The sequence below is a fragment of the Callorhinus ursinus genome, unplaced genomic scaffold (genome assembly GCF_003265705.2).
Source record: "Callorhinus ursinus isolate GAN/ISIS: 27379988/994484 unplaced genomic scaffold, GSC_fseal_2.0 scaffold4, whole genome shotgun sequence".
Classification (NCBI taxonomy): Eukaryota; Metazoa; Chordata; class Mammalia; order Carnivora; family Otariidae; genus Callorhinus; species Callorhinus ursinus.
This window is the reverse complement of record NW_027397066.1, coordinates 21,111,590-21,136,803: the sequence shown is the minus strand read 5'-3', so window position 1 is coordinate 21,136,803 and position 25,214 is coordinate 21,111,590. Positions and strand designations below refer to the sequence as shown.

At 38.9% G+C, this 25,214-nt stretch overlaps 1 protein-coding gene across 7 annotated transcripts in view; it reads right to left on the bottom strand.

Annotated features, from left to right (window-relative positions):
- The window catches only part of RBPJ (recombination signal binding protein for immunoglobulin kappa J region), a 226,064-nt gene that overhangs the window by 4,559 nt on the left and 196,291 nt on the right, over positions 1 to 25,214 (bottom strand). For all 7 annotated transcript variants that reach the window (XM_073891499.1, XM_025887398.2, XM_025887394.2 and 4 more), the window contains 6 exons: positions 15,497 to 15,662; positions 10,625 to 10,799; positions 6,356 to 6,493; positions 6,088 to 6,200; positions 1,715 to 1,855; positions 508 to 663 (listed from right to left, as the gene is read on the bottom strand). In XM_073891499.1, the coding sequence (XP_073747600.1) occupies positions 508 to 663; positions 1,715 to 1,855; positions 6,088 to 6,200; positions 6,356 to 6,493; positions 10,625 to 10,799; positions 15,497 to 15,662 (889 nt within the window). The remainder of the gene's footprint in view (positions 1 to 507; positions 664 to 1,714; positions 1,856 to 6,087; positions 6,201 to 6,355; positions 6,494 to 10,624; positions 10,800 to 15,496; positions 15,663 to 25,214) is intronic.

Here is a 25,214-nt window from a genome sequence, read left to right as displayed (position 1 = left end):
TTGACTATGATCTGTTAAAAAAAATGAATAAAACTCTTTATTTTTTTTTTAGAGATTTTATTTATTTATTTGACACAGAGAGAGAGACAGCGAGAGTGGGAACACAAATGGGGGAGTGGGAGAGGGAGAAGCAGGCTTCCTGCCGAGTAGGCAGCCCGATGTGGGACTCGATCCCAGGACCCTGGGATCATGACCTGAGCTGAAGGCAGACGTTTAACGGCTGAGCCACCCAGGCGCCCAAAACTCTTCTTTTTAAATAACATGATTATAGGGGTGCCTGGGTGGCTCAGTCGGTTAAGCATCTGCCTTCAGCTCAGGTGTCCTGGGATCGAGCCCCATATCGGGCTCCCTGCTCCGCGGGAAGCCTGCTTCTCCCTCTCCCACTCCCCCTACTTGTGTTCCCTCTCTCGCTGTCTCTCTCTGTCAAATAAATAAATAAAATCTTAAAACAACAACAACAACAAAAACCCCCAAAATAAAAGTCAATTTGTGAGTAAGTGGTCTTACCTGAAGACTTTCTACGACAGGCACAGGGGTGACTGGGGCAAGGACAGGGCCCATTCCCTCATAAAATGTATATTCTGCCTTATCCGTACTAATGATTGTCCAGGAAGCTCCATCATTTATCATTTCTTTATTTGGTTCTTTTGGGCATGGAGTGGCCTTATGAAGAAAGAATGTTTAGAAATCGAGTTTTATATACATTGCAGTATAAGACAATTTTAACAAGGGAGTACTCGTACACTGGAGTTAACAGGGAGAGAATTCAGTACAAATTTATGAACTTCCAAACATGATGCTTTGCCAGTCCCTAAATAAACATAAACAGAATATTTAATTTGGCAATCTCACATTCAGCAGTTTTTATTATAATATATTTTGGTGACATATTAAAAATAATACTTTTCATAATAACCATTTGAGAGTACGCCAGTACCTGTATAATTTCTTTAATAAAAGATCGGTATTCGTGATGTAAATAGTTAATTAAAACTCTTTACGGATCCCTAAGAAAGAAACTAGGAGCCCCTCAAGCTTAAAGAGCATTTAGAAACTCATGCACTTTCAGCAGGAGGGAGCCGAGATGTGAACTGGCATTCCCCTACCCCTACCTTGAAACACCCAGACCAGTCCATCCGCTCTGGGCTGAGGAGAATGGCTGCACGTGGCCACCTCTCTGAAACAGGTCTCCAGATGTTGACAAATGAGTTTCACACGAAAGTGTAATTATCCTATTAAATCATCTGTCCATGTCATAGATGTACTCATGAAAGACTTCTGAATGAATGTAGTCAAAAATCAGCTTACAAAACATCTCGTCATGACCATCTAGGAAGACCCCAATGTAAATCTGATAATTATCAACTCTCCCCCAAAATATATGTGTATCTATCTACAATGTCTTCACACAGCTTCAGCGGATTCACCAAACGCTCAAAATCTACTTTTGGAAGATCTGCGGAACTTTTCGATTTCCCAGAACTAGACGTTAACTGTTTCTCCAAGAACATTTTTATCGTTTTGAGTTCTTCCTTGAGGTAGGGTGATGGCCATGTCTCAGGATCATGTAGGTTAAAGAACCTTTGGACTTGAGATAAATATCTGAAAACAGCTTCATGTATTTGGGTACAATTAACATTACATGAGAGTTTTAGGTTTCTGTATGCTGCTAACTGAAAGACAGTACATTTTTACCAATAATTTTAAAACGTACCTGAAACTGGATTATTCTTTCTTGAGAAAGGCACAAGTACATTCTTTCAGTATCCTTAAGGTAAAATGCACATTTATGGAGTTGTGACACAGGATCATCTGCATCCAGTAAAGCGGTCTGCTTATCAACCTTCCTAATTATCTGTATTTCAATAATTAGAAAAGAAAAGGTCATCACATATGGAGAAACATTTATAAGCAATAAGGCGAGGTGTAAAAAATGCTTTCAGATGACAAGCATGGTAGAAATATGGAAGCTGTTACCTTCTTCACGAACACCTGAAAAACAGGGCGGGCAGATACTTGCTTTCCAGATCACTGCTTTTCAAACTTTGATGTGCATACAAATCATCTGGGGTTCTTGTTCTAATCCCAAAGATCTCATGGGGGCCTAACAGTCTGCATTTCTAACAAACTGACAGCTGATGTTAATTCTGTTGGCCAATGGACCATATTTCGTGCAGCAAATTCAGTTGGCTTTTCCAATAATATACAATGACATCAAAGGAAAAACTGTCTCTAAAGATACTGTGAGTATGCTAGTCAGTGCAGTTCATCAGCTAACATATGTTTTAAAAACCTAAAGTAAGTATCATTTTGCAGATTAGGAAATGGGCTCAGAGAAGCCAGGTAACTTACTCATAATCACCTGATTAGAAGCTGAAGGACCAGAGTGTGATTCCAGGGCTGGCTGGCTGCCTGCCCAGCCTGAACTCTATTGTATTTTGTAATTTTATAATTCGTCTTTCACAAAACACATACAGATGTCTGAAAGAGAATCCTGTCAAGTCTGAGATGCCACTTAGGCCACAGAAGGTCATCACTAGGTGTTTGATGATTAAGAAGAAGATCACTCCCAAAAGCATATAAACCTGTTATAGAACCATTTCTCACCTAAAATCAAAAGTAAAGAAAATCCCTCCTTGACTACGTGTCCCTCTTCCACCCTCTCCACTCCATTTCTTAGCTTCCCTTTATGGCAAACTCTTCTTCCTCACTGTCCAATCTCCTGAAGTAACTCCAGCTTTTTGTCTCAAAGTCCCCACTACAATTGCCCTGGTCAAGGGCCACCAAGGACTTCCAGAGATAAATCCGTGGGTTATCAGGAGGCACCTGTCCTCACCTTACTAGCTTTCTCAGAAGCACTGACACAGACACCCTCCTTTTTGGGGAGAGCCTGCTCTAACTGGCCTTCAGACTGTCCCAGGGCGGAGTCGTCGGACCCCCTTCCCCTCTCTCCATCCTCTTTCCTTTCTGTACAATTTAGAGGTTGGCACCTCCTAAAGTTGCACCTCTAGCCCTAACCTCTCTCCTCTGGCATGCAACTTGGTATATTTAACTACCAACTCAACATTTCCACTTCAGATGTTTAATAGGCTACCGCAATCTTCATCAAAACCCAGATTTTTGGGATGCCTGGGTGGCACAGTAGGTTAAGCGTCTGCCTTCGGTTCAGGTCATGATTAGAGGGTCCTGGGATAGAGTCCCGCATTGGGCTCCTTACTCAGCAGGGAGCCTGCTTCTCCCTCTGCCTGCAGCTCCCCTTCCTTGTGCTCTCTCTCTTCTATCTGACAAATAAATAAAATCTTAACAAATATATATATTAAAAAAAAAACCCAGATTTTAAATTTCTTCCTTCAAGTGATCCTTCTCCAACTCACAGCTCAATAAACAGCACCACCATTCACTCAGTCCAAAAACTCTGTAGTCACCCTTGACTCTTGTTTTCTCTTACACCCGATCATCCAATCTGTCAACAAATTCTATCAGGTCTCCTTTCAAATAAACCTGTCACCTCTCACCTTACCACTACAATCCTGGTCTAAGATGCCACCATCAACTCTTGCTTGAATGATGACAGAAGCCCAAGAGGGGTCTCTCTGCTCCCACTGCTACACCCCATCCATGTTCTCCTCTTCACAGAGCAGCTGCAATTACCCTTCTACACATAAACCAGCCATCATGCCCTGTTTAAAACCCTCCAGTGGCCTCCTATTATATGTAGATAATATCTCAATTCCTGCCTCCAGCCCTCCCCTGGCTTGGGCTACCATGGCGTCCTTACCATTTGCCTCACATTCCCATCTTAAGTTCTTTTTGCACTCATGCTGTCTGAAATGTTCTTCACAGTTTGTGGTCTCTGTCCAAGTATCTCCACTGCAGAGATTTCTCTGACCCCTGGAAGCACTCCCACAAGTCTCACTTTATCCTTTTTTGGCTTATTTTCTTTTCATTTGTTTTAACCTTTAATACATTAATATGGGTATTTCTTTAGCTGATTTTTGTCCACCTCCCTAACAAAATGTAAGCTCCATGAGGACAGAAGACCTGTCTTGCTCACCAATGTACCTCTAGTGTCTAGACAGTGGCTGGCACATGGAAGGTTCAGGAGTATTTGCAGGATGCATGTAGGACTGTAACACTCTGCTCCACAATGAACATCCTTAATAGTAACTACTGAGTTTTATGAGGATTAAAGCAACATATAGAAGTACTTAGAACTCTACTATTAATATCATGCAATACTGTTGGCTTTACTACTTTACATCTCAACATTCAAAGATTTTTAACTAAGCCATAATTGTATAGAAGTCCCAATCTTTAAAGTTAACTTTTTTCACATTTACATTTTTTAGCTCTGCACGTTATTAGTCAGAATATTTGCCATTCTACTAACACCATGTCAATTTTTGAGTTTAAAGGGAAACAGTACACTTTTAGCAATGATAACTTCTAACATAGTCTGGGAGACTGACTAAACTCAAGCAAAATGTTTCAATTCAATGCTAAAATCTTCGAGCTACATTTAAATTTGATGAGGTTTGGATTTTAGAGAAATAAATGATTTTTGAATGATGTAAGCCTAAAGCTTCTAGGTCTACAGCGCTGACTCCTGCTTCCCCATCACATAAGAGTCATGGTTCGTCTAGAGTATCGTTATTCGTGTACTCCACTGTTTCTCCACTAGCTAATAAGCACATTGAGAACATGAGCCATGTTTGGTTCAATTTTTTTTTTAAAGATTTATTTATTTATTTGAGAGAGAGAGAATGAGAGAGAGAGAGTACATGAGAGGGGGGAGGGTCAGAGGGAGAAGCAGGCTCCCCTACTGAGCAGGGAGCCCGATGTGGGACTCGATCCCGGGACTCCGGGATCATGACCTGAGCCGAAGGCAGACGCCTAACCAACTGAGTCACCCAGGCGCCCTGTTTGGTTCAATTTTATTCCCCACAAGGGTTCTTTGGACACGGACACTGCTGAATGACCTCTCACCAATAAGGAAACCGAAGATGTTCACTAGTATTTGGCATAAAAAACTTGCTTTGGTCATTTCTAATTATTTTTTTTAAAGAGTTTTTTTTTTTTTTTAAAGATTTTATTTATTTATTTGACAGAGAGAGAGAGAGAGCTAGAGAGGGAACACAAGCAGGGGGAGTGAGAGAGGGAGAACTAGGCTCCCTGCTGAGCAGGGAGCCTGACACGGGGCTAGATCCCAGATCCTAGGATCCCAACCTGAGCCGAAGGCAGCCGCTTAACGACTGAACCACCCAGGTGCCCCTGGTCATTTCTAATTATTGAGAAAAGGAAAGAAATCTGATAACAAGTAGTGCAAACATTATAACTTAAGGTATGTGTCTGGTGAATTCTACATTCATAAAACATCAGGGATTACTCCAACTGGTGTTCTGGCTTTGTAGCTTGTTGGTACAATATTTACCATATTTCTGAGATAAACTGGATATACAGCCCAACACTGTGTCCGCCAACTTGACCCTGAATCAGGGCTACTCAAAAATCCCCTCCATCTTAACTGAACTGTACTGTTTCAGAAAAGGAGGGGGAACATAAAGGAGGGAGTATTAAGGGGCTTTTGCCTTCATTTTGCTAAGAAATGCAGTTTTTACAGTTTCAAAATCATCCTAGTGAACAAAAAGCCCTAAACACCATGCCTCTCTGAGTATGAAATAACAATTTTTCAATAAATCTATCTTCTTGTAGGAGAGTAAACTAATAAAAACTAAGCTTATATTTTTAAAGAAGTAAGAATTTCAATGCTTCTGAGAACTTGGTCCTGTGGTGGGACATAGCAGGTACCACAGAAAATGATGACAGAGTATCTGTATTAGTTAAGAAAAGAAATCATAATGTAATTATTTAGTGCCCTCTATCGAACATGTTCAGATATACAACCAAAAAGGAAAATTCCACCAAAATTTATTAGAGATACTAGTGTAACAGAAAGTCATTAAGAATGCATTCATAAAAACATAATAAAGTGGGATATAATTGCATGAAATTGAAGTCTATTTTCACATTTGAATGCTGTGTCTTTTATTTTTCCTACACACGACTAAAGCAAAAGTAGAGCCATACCAATCTTGGGAGTGCCATGCCAGTAACGGAACACACAAGTTTGACTGTTTGTCCATAGTGGATGTAGCCATCGCGAACTGTGAATTCTTCTCCTTCTGATTCATCATCATCCACTACGGTGGAGTGAAAAAAGAGATTGAATTATTATCTTATAGAATTCATTACTCTACTTAGGAAAACAACAAAACTTAATAGAGCTGTGTACCTTATTATTAAAGAATTTCACAATTTCACACTAAAAATATCAAATACACATTTTCGTACTCACAGAGATGAATGTAAAATGCTCCCCACTGCTGAGAACTGGCATGGAAATTACCTCCTTCTACATGCAAGTATCTGGTACTAACTGTCTGGGATCGAAGTCGATTAAACAGAGCAACCTTTGTTCCTGAGGCAATGCACACTGCAAAGAAAAAATAGCTTCTATTTATGTGTTGGGGGAAGGGACCTGTACTTGGCAAGTTATGATTATTCTTTATTATAACTTAATTAATAGATTGTGCTAACAAATGGATATCCTAAAAAAAAAAAAAAAGTCAAGGTAACTCTCATTAGTAATGTCACACTAAAGATATAAAATATGTCCATAAGGGGCGCCTGGGTGGCTCAGTCGTTAAGCGTCTGCCTTCGGCTCGGGTCATGATCCCAGCGTCCCGGGATGGAGCCCCACATCGGACTCCCTGCTCCACGGGAAGCCTGCTTCTCCTCCCTCTCTCACTATGTCTCTCTGTGTCAAATAAATAAAATCTTTAAAAAAAAAAATATGTCCATAAAAATAATTTTTAAATGAGAGCTATACAGTATGTTTCATGCAATGCTGTTCATTAAAGGGAAATTATTTTTTAAATAATAAATATCCAACTGTAGGAAATTGATTAAATAAGTTATAATATCATTTACCTACTTAAATAATGTGTATCTAAATGCACTTGATAAAATATCTCCCTAGAAGACCACTGAATGGAAGAGCAGACTATAAAACCCTCTGTACACTGTGGTTCCCTTAGGTGTACGCACATGTACATGTACACACACACACACACATTCATATGATTACACGTGTCTCTCCATATGCTCACATCCAATCCTATGGAATGTATTCATTGAGAGGGGTCTAGGAGGAAGTTTACCAAGTTGATGTCAACTGCCTTTGTGATTTTAGAGATTTTTGATTATTTCTAAATACCCTGAAGTATAGTGGTATATGAAATTTCTTGGAAACAAAACAAAACAAAACAAAACACGTCTATGTAAGCAGGAAAATATTCTGGAAGTGAAATACGTTCTATGCCAATAAGAAACTTATGATCAATAGAAAAAGTTAGAGGTTAAATAAAATCCAGTAATTTGAACTAGAAATAGTCTAAATACATGACATTAGCAAGAATACTCTACTATCACTACAAAGTAAGCTTTGTCCTCTAGCAACTACAAAAAAACCCCCAAAGAACAACAAATTTAAATCTGACCAAGCTTCTAAATGAAACCTGACCAAACTTTACAGACAGGTTCCTCTGAGCCCTGTTTTCAAGTAGGCCTCTTCCTTGGGCCCAGTAATTGGCCTGCCTAGCCAGTTACTCCAAGAACCCAAGTTCCCCATCTCCCACCCTGTACATCTGATCACCTAGGCCAGTCTTTAGCAAAAAGCCTCTTAAGCTGGCTCCTCTAGAACCCCCCTACCGTTAATGTTTCCTCTTAGTAATTTTCTACCCACTGACCCTCCCCTCACTCTGCTCCTTGATTATAAATCCTCACTTCTCCTTGATGTATTTGGAATTGAGGTCAGTTCTACACTGAAGCCTCTTTTCCCTACTGTGATAATACTGAACAAAATCTATCTTTACCACCTTTAACTAGTGTCCGGTTCTAGTGTGTTTCTCTCTGACACTACCGATTTACAAAATACATTAAACTACACCAAGGAAATGAAATTAACAAAATCCAGTATGTGGAAAGCTCTCAGGGCCAAATTACTCAGTTTCCTGAATAAACACATTACAAAGAGAGAGACAGAGAGAGATGAAGAGGGAATCCACAGATAAAAAATACTCAAGGACGTGTCAACACAATATGTATTAGATATTATATATATATAAATTATATAAAAATTATATAAATTATAGTATCTGGTGGAGATTCAAAATTTGAATTATTCAAACAAAATACTTAAAAAATGACATTTTAGACAATTTTATATTTGATCGACTAGATATTTGATGAGATGAAGAAATTATTTATTTTAAAGATTTTATTTATTTGACAGAGAGAGCGCAAAAGCAGGTGGAGCAGCAGGCAGAGGGAGAGGGAGGGGAGAAACAGGCTTTCTGCTGAGCAGAGAGCCCGACGTGGGGCTTGATCCCAGGACCCCGGGATCATGACCTGAGCCCAAGGCAGACGCTTAACCGACTGAGCCACCCAGGTGCCCCAAGATGAAGAAATTATTTCTTTTTATAGTTGTTTCACATTTGTTTGTATGTGATCACAGTATTGTAACTATATTAAAAAAAACAAGAGCCCCTATCTTTAGAGATACATATTTGCAGATGATACGTCTTGGATTTGCATCAAACTAAAATGAGGCAAAGGAAAGCAGGGTGGGAGATGGGTATAGACTGGCCTGCAGGTAAGATCACTGTTAAGTTAGACGATGAACACAAGAGGTTTCATGTAATTATACAACTGTCTATATGTTTGAAAATTTCTATAACATAAAGTAAATGATTACAGTAATAATGACTGAGAGAACTAACACCAACCAATACATAAAAACCCAGTTAAGTTCATAATAAAACAAAATGAAACAAAACAAAAGCAGTCAAACTAAACAAAACTCCTAAAACCTCACTGGGCCCTTTTTTCAAAGAATACTATTGTTATTCTGCAAATTAGTAAACAAGCATTTATCCTGCTTTTCCTCTGCAGACTATATTTGAAACAAACTGCTAACAAATTAAGAGTAAAAGCATTAGAAAAGGCCCTTCATAAAATACTGGATTTAAGCAGTCATCATCAATGGTTAAGGTTGCTGAGGAACTCTGTAACGAATGGATGGATTAGGCTAACAAGAGCTCAACTTACTATGAACAGTCTTAATAGGACAAAAAATGGGATGATCAGATATCACAGGACTTCGATTTGAAGGAAACGAACATACAGAAGACCAGCTAATTCTAAAGTAAGTCTTTAAGTTTAACCACCACTTTATGGAAAATATGAGAAACAGAGGCATATGTAATCAGCCAGATTTAGAATATGGAAATTCCAAAGGAAAAAAGACCCAGTTTCTTCAACAAACGACATGGAAGAAATAAAAGGGTGGAAGGGTAGAGAATACATTATTACAGATTAAAATGTATGGACCTTATTTGGATCCAAGTTTGAACAGGTCAACCCCTAAGGAAAAAACCCACAAAAACACAACTGTAATAAATCTGCACATGGACTGGCTTTTAGAATGACATTAAAGAACTACTGTCAACTTTTTAAGGTATACTGATGTTTAAAAAGAAAGCTATCTGTTAAGAATCACTACTGTGGAAATGGTGGTTGAAAGAACAGGGTATCTGAGATTTCCATTAAAATATTCCAGCCATCAAGAGAAGGAAGAGGCCATGGAAATAATGAAACCGAACTGGCAAAACCTGTTGAGGCCAGTTGCATGGTCACCATGGTAAAAGGGAGAAAGTAGTGTTAAGTTTGAAAGTCTTCATCATAGAGTTAAAATCAAAAAAAGAAAATGGGGTGTAGGGCTTGAAATGAATAATTTAATCAGACAGCACTTATCTCTGGTAGTCTAAAAATCTGCTCATGAGACAGGAGTCTTTGCCAGAGCAACCATGTTAAAGATTTTGTTTCGGTTTGCAGGATGGCCTTCCAAAGCCCGTTTGAGAATATTGTCTCTCAAAGAGGAGCTTTTGACATTCTTTGTGGATCAATTCTCCATGGAATGTGAATGAGAACATCTAGCATCACTGGCCCAACACACCCAAAGCCACCTTCAATTACTCCCTGTAGTCACTGACAGCAAAAGGAAAAAAAAAACTCCCATTTTTCCATATGTGCCTGGAGAGCAGTGAAGAACCCAGTCTGATTGGGAACTATTTCCCTAGACCAGGTCTTGTTCATTTCAATTAAAAAAAAAAAAAAAAGGGAAGCCCATAAAGTGGCAAAAATAAGCTAGTGTGACAGTTTCAGATCAAGTGAGGGCCACAAAAACATTAGTAAAAAATGAACTTGCTGGGGCACCTGGGTGGCTCAGTTGTTAAGAGTCTGCCTTTGGCTCAGGTCATGATCCCAGGGTTCTGGGATCGAGCACCACATCAGCTCGGCGGGAAGCCTGCTTCTCCCTCTCCCACTCCCCCTTGCTTGTGTTCCCTCTCTTGCTGTGTCTTTCTCTGTCAAATAAATAAAATCTTAAAAAAAAAAAAGTGAACTTATTATCAAAAAGTGATTTTTAGTTAAAAAATAGCTGAATCTATCTTATTAATTTATTTTGGGAATTGGTGGCAAAAAAAGAAAACTCAAGCATACATACAGTCAGCATTTTTCAATGACTGCTTCTTTTTGGAAGGTTTGGAAATGACTTTTATCCGCTTGCTGAGGAACACACCGATGTCATCGCTGTTGCCGTAGAACATCTTTACAGACAACATGAAGTGCTTTCTCTTGTCTGAATCAGATATGTACAATGTTTTGGCTGTGCAATAGTTCTGTGAAAGAAAAGGAAAGCTTCAAGAGCACCAAAACCTTGTTGGTTATGTACTTACAGCTCAGTATGGCCATGGCTAAGTTTTCAATGAATGAATTCAATGAATAACTGATAAAACCAACTGTAACAATTATTGAAAGACAAAGTACAGGTGTCTTTATCAAGGCTATAAAATACAAATGCTGCGATCCATTTTACCCTAAGATTGCTTTAAAACAGTTTTTTTTCTTGTTTAATATAGCCCTATGCCTACATCACAGAATTACCAATGCTACAGCAGTAAATATTTAAAATAGAATTTTACAGTTAAAATAGTCCATGACTGTATTTCTGCAAAGAAAACATATAAATAAGGCTATCAGAATTCAACAAAATTAAAATATTTTAGCAGTGCTCCTTTTGAAAATAGTGCATACAGTGTTTTTCTTTATACAGCTGAACACTAGAGCAACCACCTGTAAGTCTGATGAAAACTATGCTAGACCAACTGGATAATTGTAAAATATTTTATGCCAGAAAGGGATATAAAAAAAAAAAAGGTTGAAATCTCAGGAAACAAACTGAGGGTTGCTGGAGTGGTGGGGGGTGGGAGAGATGGGGTGGCTGGGTAATAGACATTGGGGAGGGTACGTACTATGGTGAGCGCTGTGAATTGTGCAATACTGTTGAATCACAGATCTGTACCTTTGAAACAAATAATGCAATATATGTTAAGAAAAAAAAAAGAAGATAGCAGGAGGGGAAGAATGAATGGGGGGAAATCGGAGGGGTAGAAGAACTATGAGAGATGATGGACTCTGAAAAACAAACTGAGGGTTCTAGAGGGGAGGGGGGTGGGGGGATGGGTTAGCCTGGTGATGGGTATTAAAGAGGGCACGTTCTGCGTGGAGCACTGGGTATTATGCACAAACAATGAATCATGGAACACTACATCAAAAACTAATGATGTAATGTATGGTGATTAACATAACAATAAAAAATTTAAAGAGAAAAAAAAACGGTTGACTTTGCCCAATGGGATAATTCATATTATATCATCAAAAGAACTGGACTGAGGGATGCGTCGCTGGCTCAGTCAGAGGAGCATGCAACTCTTGATCTCAGGGTCGTGAGTTCAAGCCCCTCATTGGGGGCAGTGTTTACTCAAAAAAAGAACTGGATTGAAAGGTAACAGAAAATAAATGCAGCAAGTTATAATCCAGTTTACCAGAAAATAAATTCTGGTAACCTAAAAGATAGAATTACAGAGGTATAGCACTGGCAAAACAGCAAAGACACTCTCACTGCTCCTATCTCAAATATATGTGACAATTCTAAACTCTTTCCTATTCCCTTGATACCTATGAATTAGGCAAGGAACTAAATTACTGATCTCTTTTTCCAGATTGGGTAAATGATGCTCAAAACACCGCTTAGGTATTTAAAATAAACGAGTTATATTTTTTAAAAGATCAATGCTCTACCTTAAAATTAGGCTAAACAAGTTTGACAACCTCTGTTGTGTGTTTCTTTTAAAAATCAGGAAAAACGCCACTCATTTACAAAATAGCTAATGTAGTCTAGGTTTTAAATTTTCTAAATTGTAATCATGGGCAATTTTAGTAGCAGAACAAAAATAATGCCGCAGCTTATTTCATTTCTCAATAGCAAAGTTATGTAAGAAACTGTAGTTGCCATGTGAGTATTTTACACTCAATTAAGTTTTCATAAATTCAGAAGTGTGGTAAAGCTTTGTTCTGCAGAAGACAAAATTAAAATAAAAGTTAATAGTAGTAAAAAGAAAAATAAAAACAACAGTACTTCGCACTCACGCAGCTCCTTCTACTCGGGGATCTCCAAGCATTCAGAGATGCTGTGGCAGGACTTACAGGTCTGCCATACAATAAGCACTGAAGGTGAGATTAAGCCTAAACTACGGAACTGTTCTGTACCATAAAAGACAAAGTCTAGGAAAATGGGTATCAACATACTCAAGCAGTTAGTTACAGGGAACAAAAATGAAATGTGTATTTAAATGAAGAACGATTAAATTCTCATGGGAAAAAGACTTTCACACAAAGGGTTTTATTTTGTTTGGAAAAAGCACATGCACATATATCCCTTTGAAAAAAAGGAAAACGTATCCCTATTTTTTTACAAAAGTGAGTAGTCTTAATCCACAAAAAAATAATCATACCTGGGATAACTGTACTGGAACCATTATTTTTTTTTTTAAACTGTAAGACCACTGACCACAAGCTACTCAAATTCCATTTAAAAAAAAAAAAGGGGAAAAGTCACTACTCAGAAGAAGTATTATGGCTTTAAGAAAATAAAGTAAATAAAGTTTAAAGTTACATTCGTCATACTAAAAGGCTAGATTACCTAACAAAATTCTAGAATAGAAAACAGCATAAAATAAACCTTTCTATAAATAGTAAACAATTTAACTTAAGAACAACTCTTTCAAGATGAGATCTTCAGGCCACGGTAATAACATGTGCCCTGAAATGAGAAATACCAGATATAATACTGCAAAAGTACTGTAGAAATATGTGAATTATACAAATAGTGCTAGCAAGGGAGGTGTATGGGATGTAATTTTTGAAAATAAGAAAAACACAAGTGGGCTAAGTCGGGATTAATTCATGTTGTATAGCTTACCTAGTTCCAACTATGTAAGATATAAAATTGAGGAAATGAATACTTAACAAATTTAAAACATCATTAGATGAAATCTCAGATCCAAAATATTATCAACATAGAGTCAAATGTCATAACCATACAAAGTGCTACATATACTAGAACTTTACTGTAATGAATATTAAGTACAAATACCCAAGAGTGCAAAACAAATATCCCTTCTTTTAGAATAATGACTAATTGAACCATTCAATGAGCAGACTACTAAAAGAAAAGAGTATTACCTTAAATGAACTGAGGTGAAGTGAGACAGGAAAGAGCAAAGGGCCCCTCTCTGAAGCTCAGCATCGCACTGCTCAGGCCATCTTTGCCTACATAGGCCCACACCTACCATGTTCTTACACCTTCAGGCTCCAAGCACATATGATGTTCCTTCCACCTGGAATGCCTTCTGCTGACTCTCAACAAGTCTTACTTTATATAAAGTAAGACTTCTCTAATAGCATTTTTCATTAAAACCAATAATATTAACAAGTAAATTTGGCTTATAGACATTATACTACCCTATTAGTAGATGCTTTAAGTACTAGTTAATGCTCAAGCTTTCAGGTATTCTTTTTGTCTTGTGTGAATTTTTAGGGCTTGGAGAAAGTACATAATGGTTTAAGTTGAAGAAAGATATACTAAACCATGATGCTGGGAAAAGCAAGTGGGGATGCTGTTTGCTTGGTATTAATTCCCTTAAAATTCTGGAAGCTGGAATTCGTTAAAGCAGGCAATTTATATACGCTGGTTAGCTACAATCCCTGGCTTCTCACTACCTAAGTAGTCAATTCATAGTACCAAGTGTCTAAATGTACAGCTTGGAGACCTGTAACTCTGAGACTTTCTACACAACAGGAAAACAAGTGAGACAGGCCTATCAGATCAACCTACCACTTAAAAATATCCTTTACTTTGGCTCAAGGGTCATAATTTAGAAATATTTCTTACTACTCTATTTTCTTTTAAAATGAAACCACCTTTACTGTGATAAGTTTTACTGAAAATCTAATTAAAAAATACATAGTTGACAAGCCTTACTGATAAAAATTATAAAGATACAAATGTCATAAAAATATTTGAAGAAGGCTGTTATTAAGGCTTCTTGGTGCAGATTCTGTGTATTATCTGAAATGACTAAGATTGAACTAGAGTGTACAAATCTCCTAGCTCATCACCTTCAGTGTTACCTGCCAGCCCCCACCCCAACTGCCAACTGCAACATAGCAAACACTAAGATACTCAGTAGATTTACTGAATGGGGAAATATCTTTTTATGTACTATTTTAAGACATTCATGTGATCGTTGAGAACTAACCATTTTTCAAATTTTAATATCAAGGGAAAACAATAGTTAAATGCTAAGTCAATAAGAACTATTTTTGAATACTAAAGGTATAGACTGAAATGATTACTTTCTAACTTCATAAAATACAATTAGTAAAACTAATATATAAATTCCATTCCCTAACAAATTAATCAAAGAAAATTCCTAAAAGTCTTGAGTAAAGCTGATTGTGGCTGTTCTTGTCTATTGTAGTTTTGCTCCACACAGAAGCTAAGTAAAACATTTATGATCTTTATAACCCAGGTAAATACTTCTAAGAATTTATCTCTATCACTTTGCTTCTAGTATAAGACTAAGATTAAGAGAGAGTAAAATATTACTGAACTATGTATTTTCACTGTTTATTGAGTATCATGTACACCCTGTCAGTCACATGACAGATTAGCCTCCTAAATTTATTATCAGCTTCCAATGGAAACCTGATTCACAGCCTCCTAAAACTGCTCCCAAGCTGAAGAAGCTTACTATGTGCCACCTTTAGATGTCCACAGCTCATGACTAGACCACAGCTACTTGACAAGTTTATCTCTGGTGGATAGGGTTGTGTGTGTCTGTGTGGGTGGGGGGGGGGAGGTGTTCAGAAAATTGCTACCAAAAGAGATAAAAGAAAAAAAAATCATCAGCACAAAAACAAATAAGCTGGTACCATGGCGCCCTTTAAGAGAACCAACACAGTTTTAATCTACCTTTCCTTCCAAGTTCAGCTGCTGCATTTCTTGGTCACTATTTCCTATTCCAATAAAAGCACATGGTTGAGACTCTTGTTCAGAACAACCATCTCGTTCCATTTGTTCTTTTTTTTTCTTCCATCCACTGCCCATAAGATACACACAAGGAGGAGGGCAAAAAAACCTGAAACAATATATACACACCACAAAAATACAAAAACAATGCAATTAGATTCAAGAAAGCATTTCTTTTCTTCGAATACATGAATACAAAATTATACTGAAATGCAGTAAGTAATCTCCTAAAGAAACATTTTGGTGAAGCCTTCTGTAATGTAAATAGTCATGTACAGAGCACGGAAATCAAGGCTTTCACAAAGACCACACTTGTTCAGGGCAGGTTCGTCTATCCTAAAATTATGCATTCAATTACATCCGATACTTCTTACAGCAGGGAGTATTTAATTTTCACAGAGCTCAGAATTCTGAACTATTGGAATTCAGCAAATCCAACAATGTCTAAAAGGTTACAGAAGATGATACATCAAAGCAGAATCTACAATTATTAAGATCTACTTAAAATGACATATTATTAATTGATGACATTGTTATGGCTATTATACTTTATTTGGTAATTAACCTGGAAAAAAGATTGAGAGCAATATCCAAAGTAGAAACTTTCAAAATATTAATAAAAGTAGAAGAATTACAAGCAAAATGAACAACTGGATTCCTATGTGCTATATATTACACCCTGAACACCTGGTGCAAGTGGATGACTGAAAGAACAATGCATTGTACTCTTTCACCTCACAGATTACCAACGGATTTGTTTTGCTAGCTGCCAAAAACCTGCCTTCAAAAATTCTTCCCACCTAGAATAACTTCCTTATACGGTTGACCCTTGAACATTATGGGGGTTAGGGGTGCCAACTCCATATGGAGTCAAAAAATCCATGTCTAATTTTTGACTCCCCCAAAACTAATAGCCTACTGTTGACCAGGAAGCCTTACCATTAACATAAACAGTCAACACATATTTGTACGTTATATGTATTATATACTGTATTCTTACAATAAAGCTAGACAAAAGAAAATACTACTAAGAAAATAAAAAAATACATTTGTAATACTATACTGTATTAACTGAAAAAAATCTGCACATAAGAAGAGCCTGCAGATGGAACCAACGTCATGCAAGAGTCAACTGCTATCTCCTCTCTAGCAATTAAGAAATTCTATCTCAGGGGCACTCATTGGGTTGGGCGTCTGCCTTCGGCTCAGGTCATGATCCCAATATCCTGGGATCGAGCCCTGCGTCAGACTCCCTGTTCAGCGGGGAGCCAGCTTCTCCCTCTCCCTCTGTCTGCTGCTCGGACTCCCTGTTCAGCGGGGAGCCTGCTTCTCCCTCTCCCTCTGTCTGCTGCTCGGACTCCCTGTTCAGCGGGGAGCCTGCTTCTCCCTCTCCCTCTGTCTGCTGCTCTGCCCACTTGTGCTCTCTCTTTCTCTGTCAAATAAATAAATAAAATCTTAAAAAAAAAAAGAAGTATCTATTTCAAAACCTAGCTCAAGCCCCCTATTCTACAGTTCAGACCATCAATCTAGTCCTTATGGAGGGCATAATTTGCTTTTGCTCAATTATACGTACTGGCTTATGCATACTTTAAAACATTTACACCATGTCTCATCAAGGGGCCTGAAAACTCAAATACCCTCTCAAATAGTAGCTAAGTAAACTCAAATAGTAGCCAGATAAGTAATTTAGTGGGTGAGCCAGGTGTACAATCAGTAAGTCGGAATATCCTTTAATTACTCAAAGAAATAGGTTCCCTCCTTTCTTTCTTGAAACACACAGCCCTCATGGAAATTTCTACTTTTTGGATAGTTATGAGTAAAGGAAAATTTTTCCTTCTTTTAAGCCTACTGTAAGAAAAGGAAGAACTTAAATGCAATGACAATCAGCCACTGATGTGTGACTCGAATGATAACAAGGCACAATAGAGAATAGCAAACCCTACTTCTTGTTTGCTCCCCCGCTTAGCACCTACTACAATATTGATTGACTTGAATTAAAATTATATAACATCTACTTTTTGCTCAACTCTAAAGACTACTTTAGGAGCAATTCATATTCATTTATAAGAAGTGAGCTGGGTTTATGTGATATTAATTAATTCATCAAATTATCATACCCCTAGTCTGTACCCCTAGTGTACCGGGCACTGTGAATATAGTAGGGAAAAAAAGACAAAAATTCCTGTCTTGATGGAATTCACACTCTTAATAGGAGAACTAAAAAAAAAAAACCAAAAAACATAAATGAGTAAAATGACTTCTATATTCTGTTAGCTCATGATAAATACTGAGGGAAAAAATAAAGCAGATAAAGGGTACTTAAAATGTAGATGACCTGGGTGGCCAGGGAAAGCTTCCTTAAAAAGGTGACCCTGAGTCACAACCTGAAGCCATGAGTAGCTGGGGTAGGAGCATTTCAGCTGAGGGAAGAGCAAGTGGAAAGGCTCTAAAGTAGGAAGAACTAAAGTGGACTCTGTCTAAACAAACACAGACCAGTGTGGCTGGAGTTGAGAATAAAAGATGAAGCCTAGATAATGGGGAAGTAGACCAAGCGGACCCTGGGGAGTCAAGCTGAGTAAGGAGGGAAGCCTCTGGAGTCTTCCCATATTTACCTAAACCAATAAAAAAGCAGAGCAGCTTTCATGCCTGCATACTCTCACTGTGGCCATGGACACAGAGGTCACAGCTGAGATAGTGGGCTCAGCTCCAGGTCACTTCAAGTTTGGAGGGATGCCTGAAGCGGACAGGCTAGTTCTGGAGTTGGATCAATTCAAGTATACACCAGGGATCTTTCTGCCCTCTAACCCTGGGAGCCACCCAATGCTTACCATGGCACAGGCTCAAATACCTAGCTAGCACACCACTGGGAGGTTGAGAAGGCATCAATTTAGGAAACTTGTCTCCTATTAGTGTTTTCTACTGAACACTGATATTAAGATTCCTTAGTAAACTGGTATACCAGCTATAAAATTCAAAGAGCGGTGCTTTAGGACAGTGTACCGGAAGTGGGAGTCAAATCTCAACAAGTTATCATAAAAGATACTTTTATTTCACATCTGAAAAATATAAAAAGGGCTAAAGCTGTACAAGATTGGGTAGTGCTGGTTTTCTCAAGAGTACTGTGATAAAATGGCCTAAGCAAGATATAAAATTAGGCTGGCAAGCTATTCTTTATCACTTAGAACTCAGACCAAGATTCTATATTGAAAGTGCTTTCCGGCAGCAAGGCGGAGGAGTAGGAGACCTAGATTTCGTCTGGTCTCAGGAATTCAGCTGAATAGGGATCAAACCATTCTGAACACCTATGAACTCAACAGGAGATGGAAGAGGAGAGTAGCAACAACTCTCTGAACAGAGAAGCGACCACTTACTGGAAGGTAGGACGTGCGGAGAAGGGAATTCGAGGCGATATTCGGGAGGCTAGACGGCAGGGGAGGGGGCCTCCGTCGGCCGCTTCTGGCAAGTGATAGAGCCGCGGAGCACAAAATCGGAACTTTTAGAAGTGGGCTCCGCGGAGGGACGTCGCTGCAGTGGCTAAGCGGGAAGTGAAAACCTCGCGGGACAGTGTGGACTCAGGACCCTCGGGGTCACAGAAAGACCGGGGGTGCTTGAGTGCGGCAGAGCTCCCAGGTATCGGAGCGGGGAAGCCGGCTGCAGAGACGGAGCCAAGGCGCGGGCTCTCAGCTCGGGGTGGCCATAAACTGTGATCCGCGGCCCAGTTGGGCCACTGCTTCTCCAGCAGGGACCCAACAAGCGGCAGAGCCGGGGAGACTCCCCTTTCTCCCCCGGGAGGAGCGGCGTGGGAGCGCACCGCAGGGATCTGCTGGGTTTGGAGACTCCACACGGGGTCGGGTGCCAGAGATAGAAATGCTCTGTCACAGGCCGGGTGAGCACGGAGTGCGGCCGGAGACCAGGGAGACAGGAGTGACTGCTTTTCTCTGGGGGCGCACTGAGGAGCGGGGCCCCGAGTTCTCAGCTCCTCCGGGCGGAGATTGGGAGGCCACCATTTTCGCCCTGGTCCTCCAAAGCTGTACCGAGAGCTTGCAGGGAACAAAAGCTCCTGAGAGCAAACCGAGCAGCTTCCTTAGCCCAACCGACGAGGGCGGGGCAATTCAGCCTCAGGCAAAGACATTTGGAAACCACGGCAACAGGCCCCTCCCCCGGAAGACCAGCATGAACAGCCAGTAAGCCAAGACCAAGTTTACCCATCAAGGAGAACGGGAGAACTCCAGCACTAGGGGAATACTGCACATAGAATTCATGGCTTTTTTTTTTTAACCATGATTCATTAGTTCATCAAAGTTAATTTTTTTAACTTTTTTTAAATTTTTGTTTTTCCCTTTTTCAACCATCTTATCAATCCCTTTTTAAAAAAACATTTTTTTACTTTTCATTTATAGAGTCATATTTTATCCCTTCATAGTAGTTACCTTATTTTTGGCATATATATATAAGTTGTTCTCTCTTTAAAATTTTGAGATACAGTTTCTTCTAACAGATCAAAATATACCCTAAATCACTAGTGTATGGCTTTGTTCTAGTCTCCTGCCTGATCACATTCTCTCCCTTTTTTTTTTAAATCTTCTTTCTTTTTTCAAACAACTTATCTTAATTCCTTTTATAAAATCTTATATAATTTTCATCTTTACAGTCATCTTCCATCCTTTCATTGTATCAACCCTTATTTTGTACATATATGTCTTTCTTCCTTTAAAATTTTAGGAGGCACTTTTTTCTAACAGACCACAATACGCCCAAAATCTAGTGTGTGGCACTGATCTATGCACTAGCCTGATCATATTTGATCATATTCTGCTTTTTTTGTATTGTTCTGTTTTTGTTTTTATCTTTTTTTCTTTTTTTTTCTCTTTCTTTCCCTTTCTTTTCCCCTGGTTTCAGGTCTTTTCTGATTTGTATACAGTATATTTGCTGGGGACATTGTTAACCTGTTAGCATTTTGTTCTCTCATTCATCTATTCTCCTCTGGACAAAATGACAAGACGAAAAAAATCACCTCAGCAAAAAGAACAAGAGTTAGTACCGTCAGCCAGGTACCTACTCAATACGGACATTAGTACGATGTCGGACCTAGAGTTCAGAATCGACTTTAAAGATACTAGCTGGGCTTGAAAAAAGCGTGGAAGTTATTAGAGAAACCCTTTCTGGAGAAATAAAAGAACTAAAATCTAACCAAGTCGAAATCAAAAAGGCTACTGATGAGGTGCAATCAAAAATGGGGGCACTAACTGCTAGGATAAATGAGGCAGAAGAGAGAATCAGTGATACAGAAGACCAAATGATGGAAAATAAAGAGGCTGAGAAAAAGAGAGAGAAACAACTACAGGATCACGAGGGCAGAATTCCAGAGATAAGTGATATGATAAGACGAAACAACATTAGAATAATTGGGATCCCAGAAGAAGAAGAAAGAGAGAGAGGGGCAGAAGGTATACTGGAGCAAATAATAGCAGAGAACTTCCCTAATGTGAGGAAGGAAACAGGCATCAGAATCCAGGAGGCACAGAGAACCCCTCTCAAAATCAATAATAATAGGTCAACACCCCGACATCTAATAGTAAAACTTACGAGTCTCAGAGACAAAGAGAAAATCCTGAAAGCAGCTCGGGAGAAGAGATATGTAACCTACAATAGTAGAAATATTAGATTGGCAACAGACCTATCCACAGAGACCTGGCAGGCCAGAAAGGACCGGTAAGATATCTTCAGAGCACTAAACGAGAAAAATACGCAGCCAAGAATACAATAGCCAGCTAGGCTGTCATTGAAAATAGGAGGAGAGATAAAAAGCTTCCAGAACAAACAAAAACTAAAGGAATTTGCAAACACGAAACCAGCCCTCCAAGAAATATTGAAAGGGGTCCTCTAAGCAAAGAGAGAGCCTAAAAGCAGCATAGATCAGAAAGGAACACAGACAATATACAGTAACAGTCACCTTACAGGCAATACAATGGCACTAAATTCATACCTTTCAATAGTTACCCTGAATGTAAATGGGCTCAATGCCCCAATCAAAAGACACAGGCTATCAGATTGGATTAAAAAACAAGACCCATCGATATGCTGTCTGCAAGAGACTCATTTTAGACCCAAAGACACTCCCAGATTGAAAGTGAGGGGGTGGAAAACCATTTACCATGCTAATGGACACCAAAAGAAAGCTGGGGTGGCAATCCTTGTATCAGACAAATTAGATTTTAAATCAAAGACTGTAATAAGAGATGAGGAAGGACACTATATCCTACTTAAAGGGTCTATCCAACAAGAAGATCTAACAATTGTAAATATCTATGCCCCTAACATGGGAGCAGCCAATTATATAAGGCAATTAATAACAAAAGTGAAGAAACACATTGACAACAATACAATAATAGTGGGGGACTTTAACACCCCCGACTGAAATGGACAGATCATCTAAGCAAAAGATCAACAAGGAAATAAAGACTTTAAATGACACACTGGACCAAATGGACTTCACAGACATATTCAGAACATTCCATCCCAAAGCAACGGAATACACATTCTTCTCTAGTGCCCATGGAACATTCTCCAGAATAGATCACATCCTAGGTCAAAAGTCAGGTCTCAACTGGTACCAAAAGACTGGGATTATTCCCTGCATATTTTCAGACCACAATGCTTTGAAACTAGAACTCAATCACAAGAGGAAAGTCGGAAAGAACACAAATACATGGAGGCTAAAGAGCATCCTACTAAAGAATGAATGGGTCAACCAGGAAATTAAAGAAGAATTAAAAAAATTCATGGAAACCAATGAAAATGAAAACACAACTGTTCAAAATCTTTGGGATACAGCAAAGGCAGTCCTGAGAGGAAAGTAGATAGCAATACAAGCCTTTCTCAAGAAACAAGAAAGGTCTCAAATACACAACCTAACCCTACACCTAAAGGAGCTGGAGAAAGAACAGCAAATAAAGCCTAAACCCAGCAGGAGAAGAGAAATCATAAAGATCAGAGCAGAAATCAATGAACTAGAAACCAAAAGAACAGTAGAACAGATCCACGAAACTAGGAGCTGGTTCTTTGAAAGAATTAACAAGATTGATAAACCCCTGGCCAGACTTAATCAAAAAGAAAAGAGAACTGACCCAAATCAACAAAATCATGAATGAAAGAGGAGAGATCACAACCAACACCAAAGAAATACAAACAATTATTAAGAACATATTATGAGCAACTCTATGCTAGCAAATTAGATAACCTGGAAGAAATGGGTGCATTCCTAGAGATGTATCAACTACCAAAATTGAACCAGGAAGAAATAGAAAACCTGAACAGACCTATAGCCACTAAGGAAATTGAAGCAGTCATCAAAAATCTCCCAAGAAACAAAAGCCCAGGGCCAGGTGGCTGCCCAGGGGAATTCTATCAGACATTTAAAGAAGAATTAATACCTATTCTCCTGAAACTGTTCCAAAAAATAGAAATGGAAGGAAAACTTCCAAACTCATTTTATAAGGCCAGCATTACCTTGATCCCAAAATCAAAGACCCCCATCAAGAAGGAGAATTACAGACCAAAATCCTTGATGAACATGGATGCAAAAATTCTCACCAAAATACTAGCCAATAGGATCCAACAGTACATTAAAAGGATTATACACCATGACCAAGTGGGATTTATCCCTGGGCTGCAAGGATGGTTCAACATCCGCAAATCAATCAACGTGATACAATATATTAACAAAAGAAAGAACAAGAATCATATGGTCCTCTCAATAGATGCAGAAAAAGCATCTGACAAAGTACAGCATCCTTTCTTGATCAAAACTCTTCAGAGTATAGGGATAGAGGGTACATACCTCAATATCATAAAAGCCATCTATGAAAAACCTACAGCAAATATCATTCTCAATGGGGAAAAGCTGAGAGCTTTCCCCCTAAGGTCAGGAACGCGGCAGGGATGTCCACTCTCACCACTGCTATTCAACATAGTATTAGAAGTCCTAGCCACAGCAATCAGACAACAAAAAGAAATCAAAGGCATCCAAATCGGCAAAGAGGAAGTCAAACTCTCACTCTTTGCAGATGATATGATACTGTATGTGGAAAACCCAAAAGACTCCACCCTAAAACTGCTAGAACTCATACAGGAATTCAGTAAAGTAGCAGGATATAAAATCAATGCACAGAAATCAGTGGCACTCCTATACACCAACAACAAGACAGAAGAGAGACAAATCAAGGAGTCAATCCCATTTACAATTGCACCCAAAACCATAAGATACCTAGGAATAAACTTAACCAAAGAGGCAAAGGATCTGTACTCAGAAAACTATAAAATACTCATGAAAGAAATTGAAGAAGACACAAAGAAATGGAAAAACATTCCATGCTCATGGATTGGGAGAACCAACATTGTGAAGATGTCAATGCTACCTAGAGCAATCTACACATTCAATGCAATCCCTATCAAAATACCAGCCACTTTTTTCAAAGAAATGGAACAAATAATCCTAAAATTTGTATGGAACCAGAAGAGACCCCAAATAGCCAGAGGAATATTGAAAAAGAAAAGCAAAGCTAGCGGCATCACAATTCCGGACTTCCAGCTCTATTACAAAGCTGTCATCATCAAGACAGTATGGTACTGGCACAAAAACAGACACATAGATCAATGGAACAGAATTGAGAGCCCAGAAATGGACCCTCAACTCTATGGTCAACTTATCTTTGACAAAGCAGGAAAGAATGTCCAATGGCAAAAAGACAGTCTCTTCAACAAATGGTGTTGGGAAAATTGGACAGGCACATGCAGAAGAATGAAACTGGACCATTTCCTTACACCACACACAAACATAGACTCCAAATGGTTGAAAGACCTAAATGTGAGACAGGAGTCCATCAAAATTCTAAAGGAGAACACAAGCAGCAACCTCTTCGACCTCAGCTGCAGCAGTTTCTTCCTAGAAACATCGCCAAAGGCAAGGGAAGCAAGGGCAAAAATGAACTATTGGGATTTCATCAAGATAAAAAGCTTTTGCACAGCAAAAGAAACAGTCCACAAAACCAAAAGACAACTGACAGAATGGGAGAAAATATTTGCAAATGACGTATCAGATAAAGGGCTAGTATCTAAAATTTATAAAGAACTTATCAAACTCAACACCCAAAGAACAAATAATCCAATCAAGAAATGGGCAGAAGACATGAACAGACATTTTTCCAAAGAAGACATCCAAATGGCCAACAGACACATGAAAAAGTGCTCAACATCGCTCGGCATCAGGGAAATCCAAATCAAAACCTCAGTGAGATACCACCTCACACCAGTCAGAATGGCTAAAATTAACTAGTCAGGAAATGACAGATGTTGGCGGGGATGTGGAGAAAGGGGAACCCTCCTACACTGTTGGTGGGAAGGCAAGCTGGTGCAACCCCTCTGGAAAACAGTATGGAGGTTCCTCAAACAGTTGAAAATAGAGCTACCATATGGATCCAGCAATTGCACTACTGGGTATTTACCACAAAGATACAAATGTAGGGATCCGAAGGGGTACGTGCACCCCAATGTTTATAGCAGCAATGTCCACAATAACCAAACTGTGGAAAGAGCCAAGATGTCCATCAATAGATGAACGGATAAAGAAGATGTGGTATATATACACAATGGAATATTATGC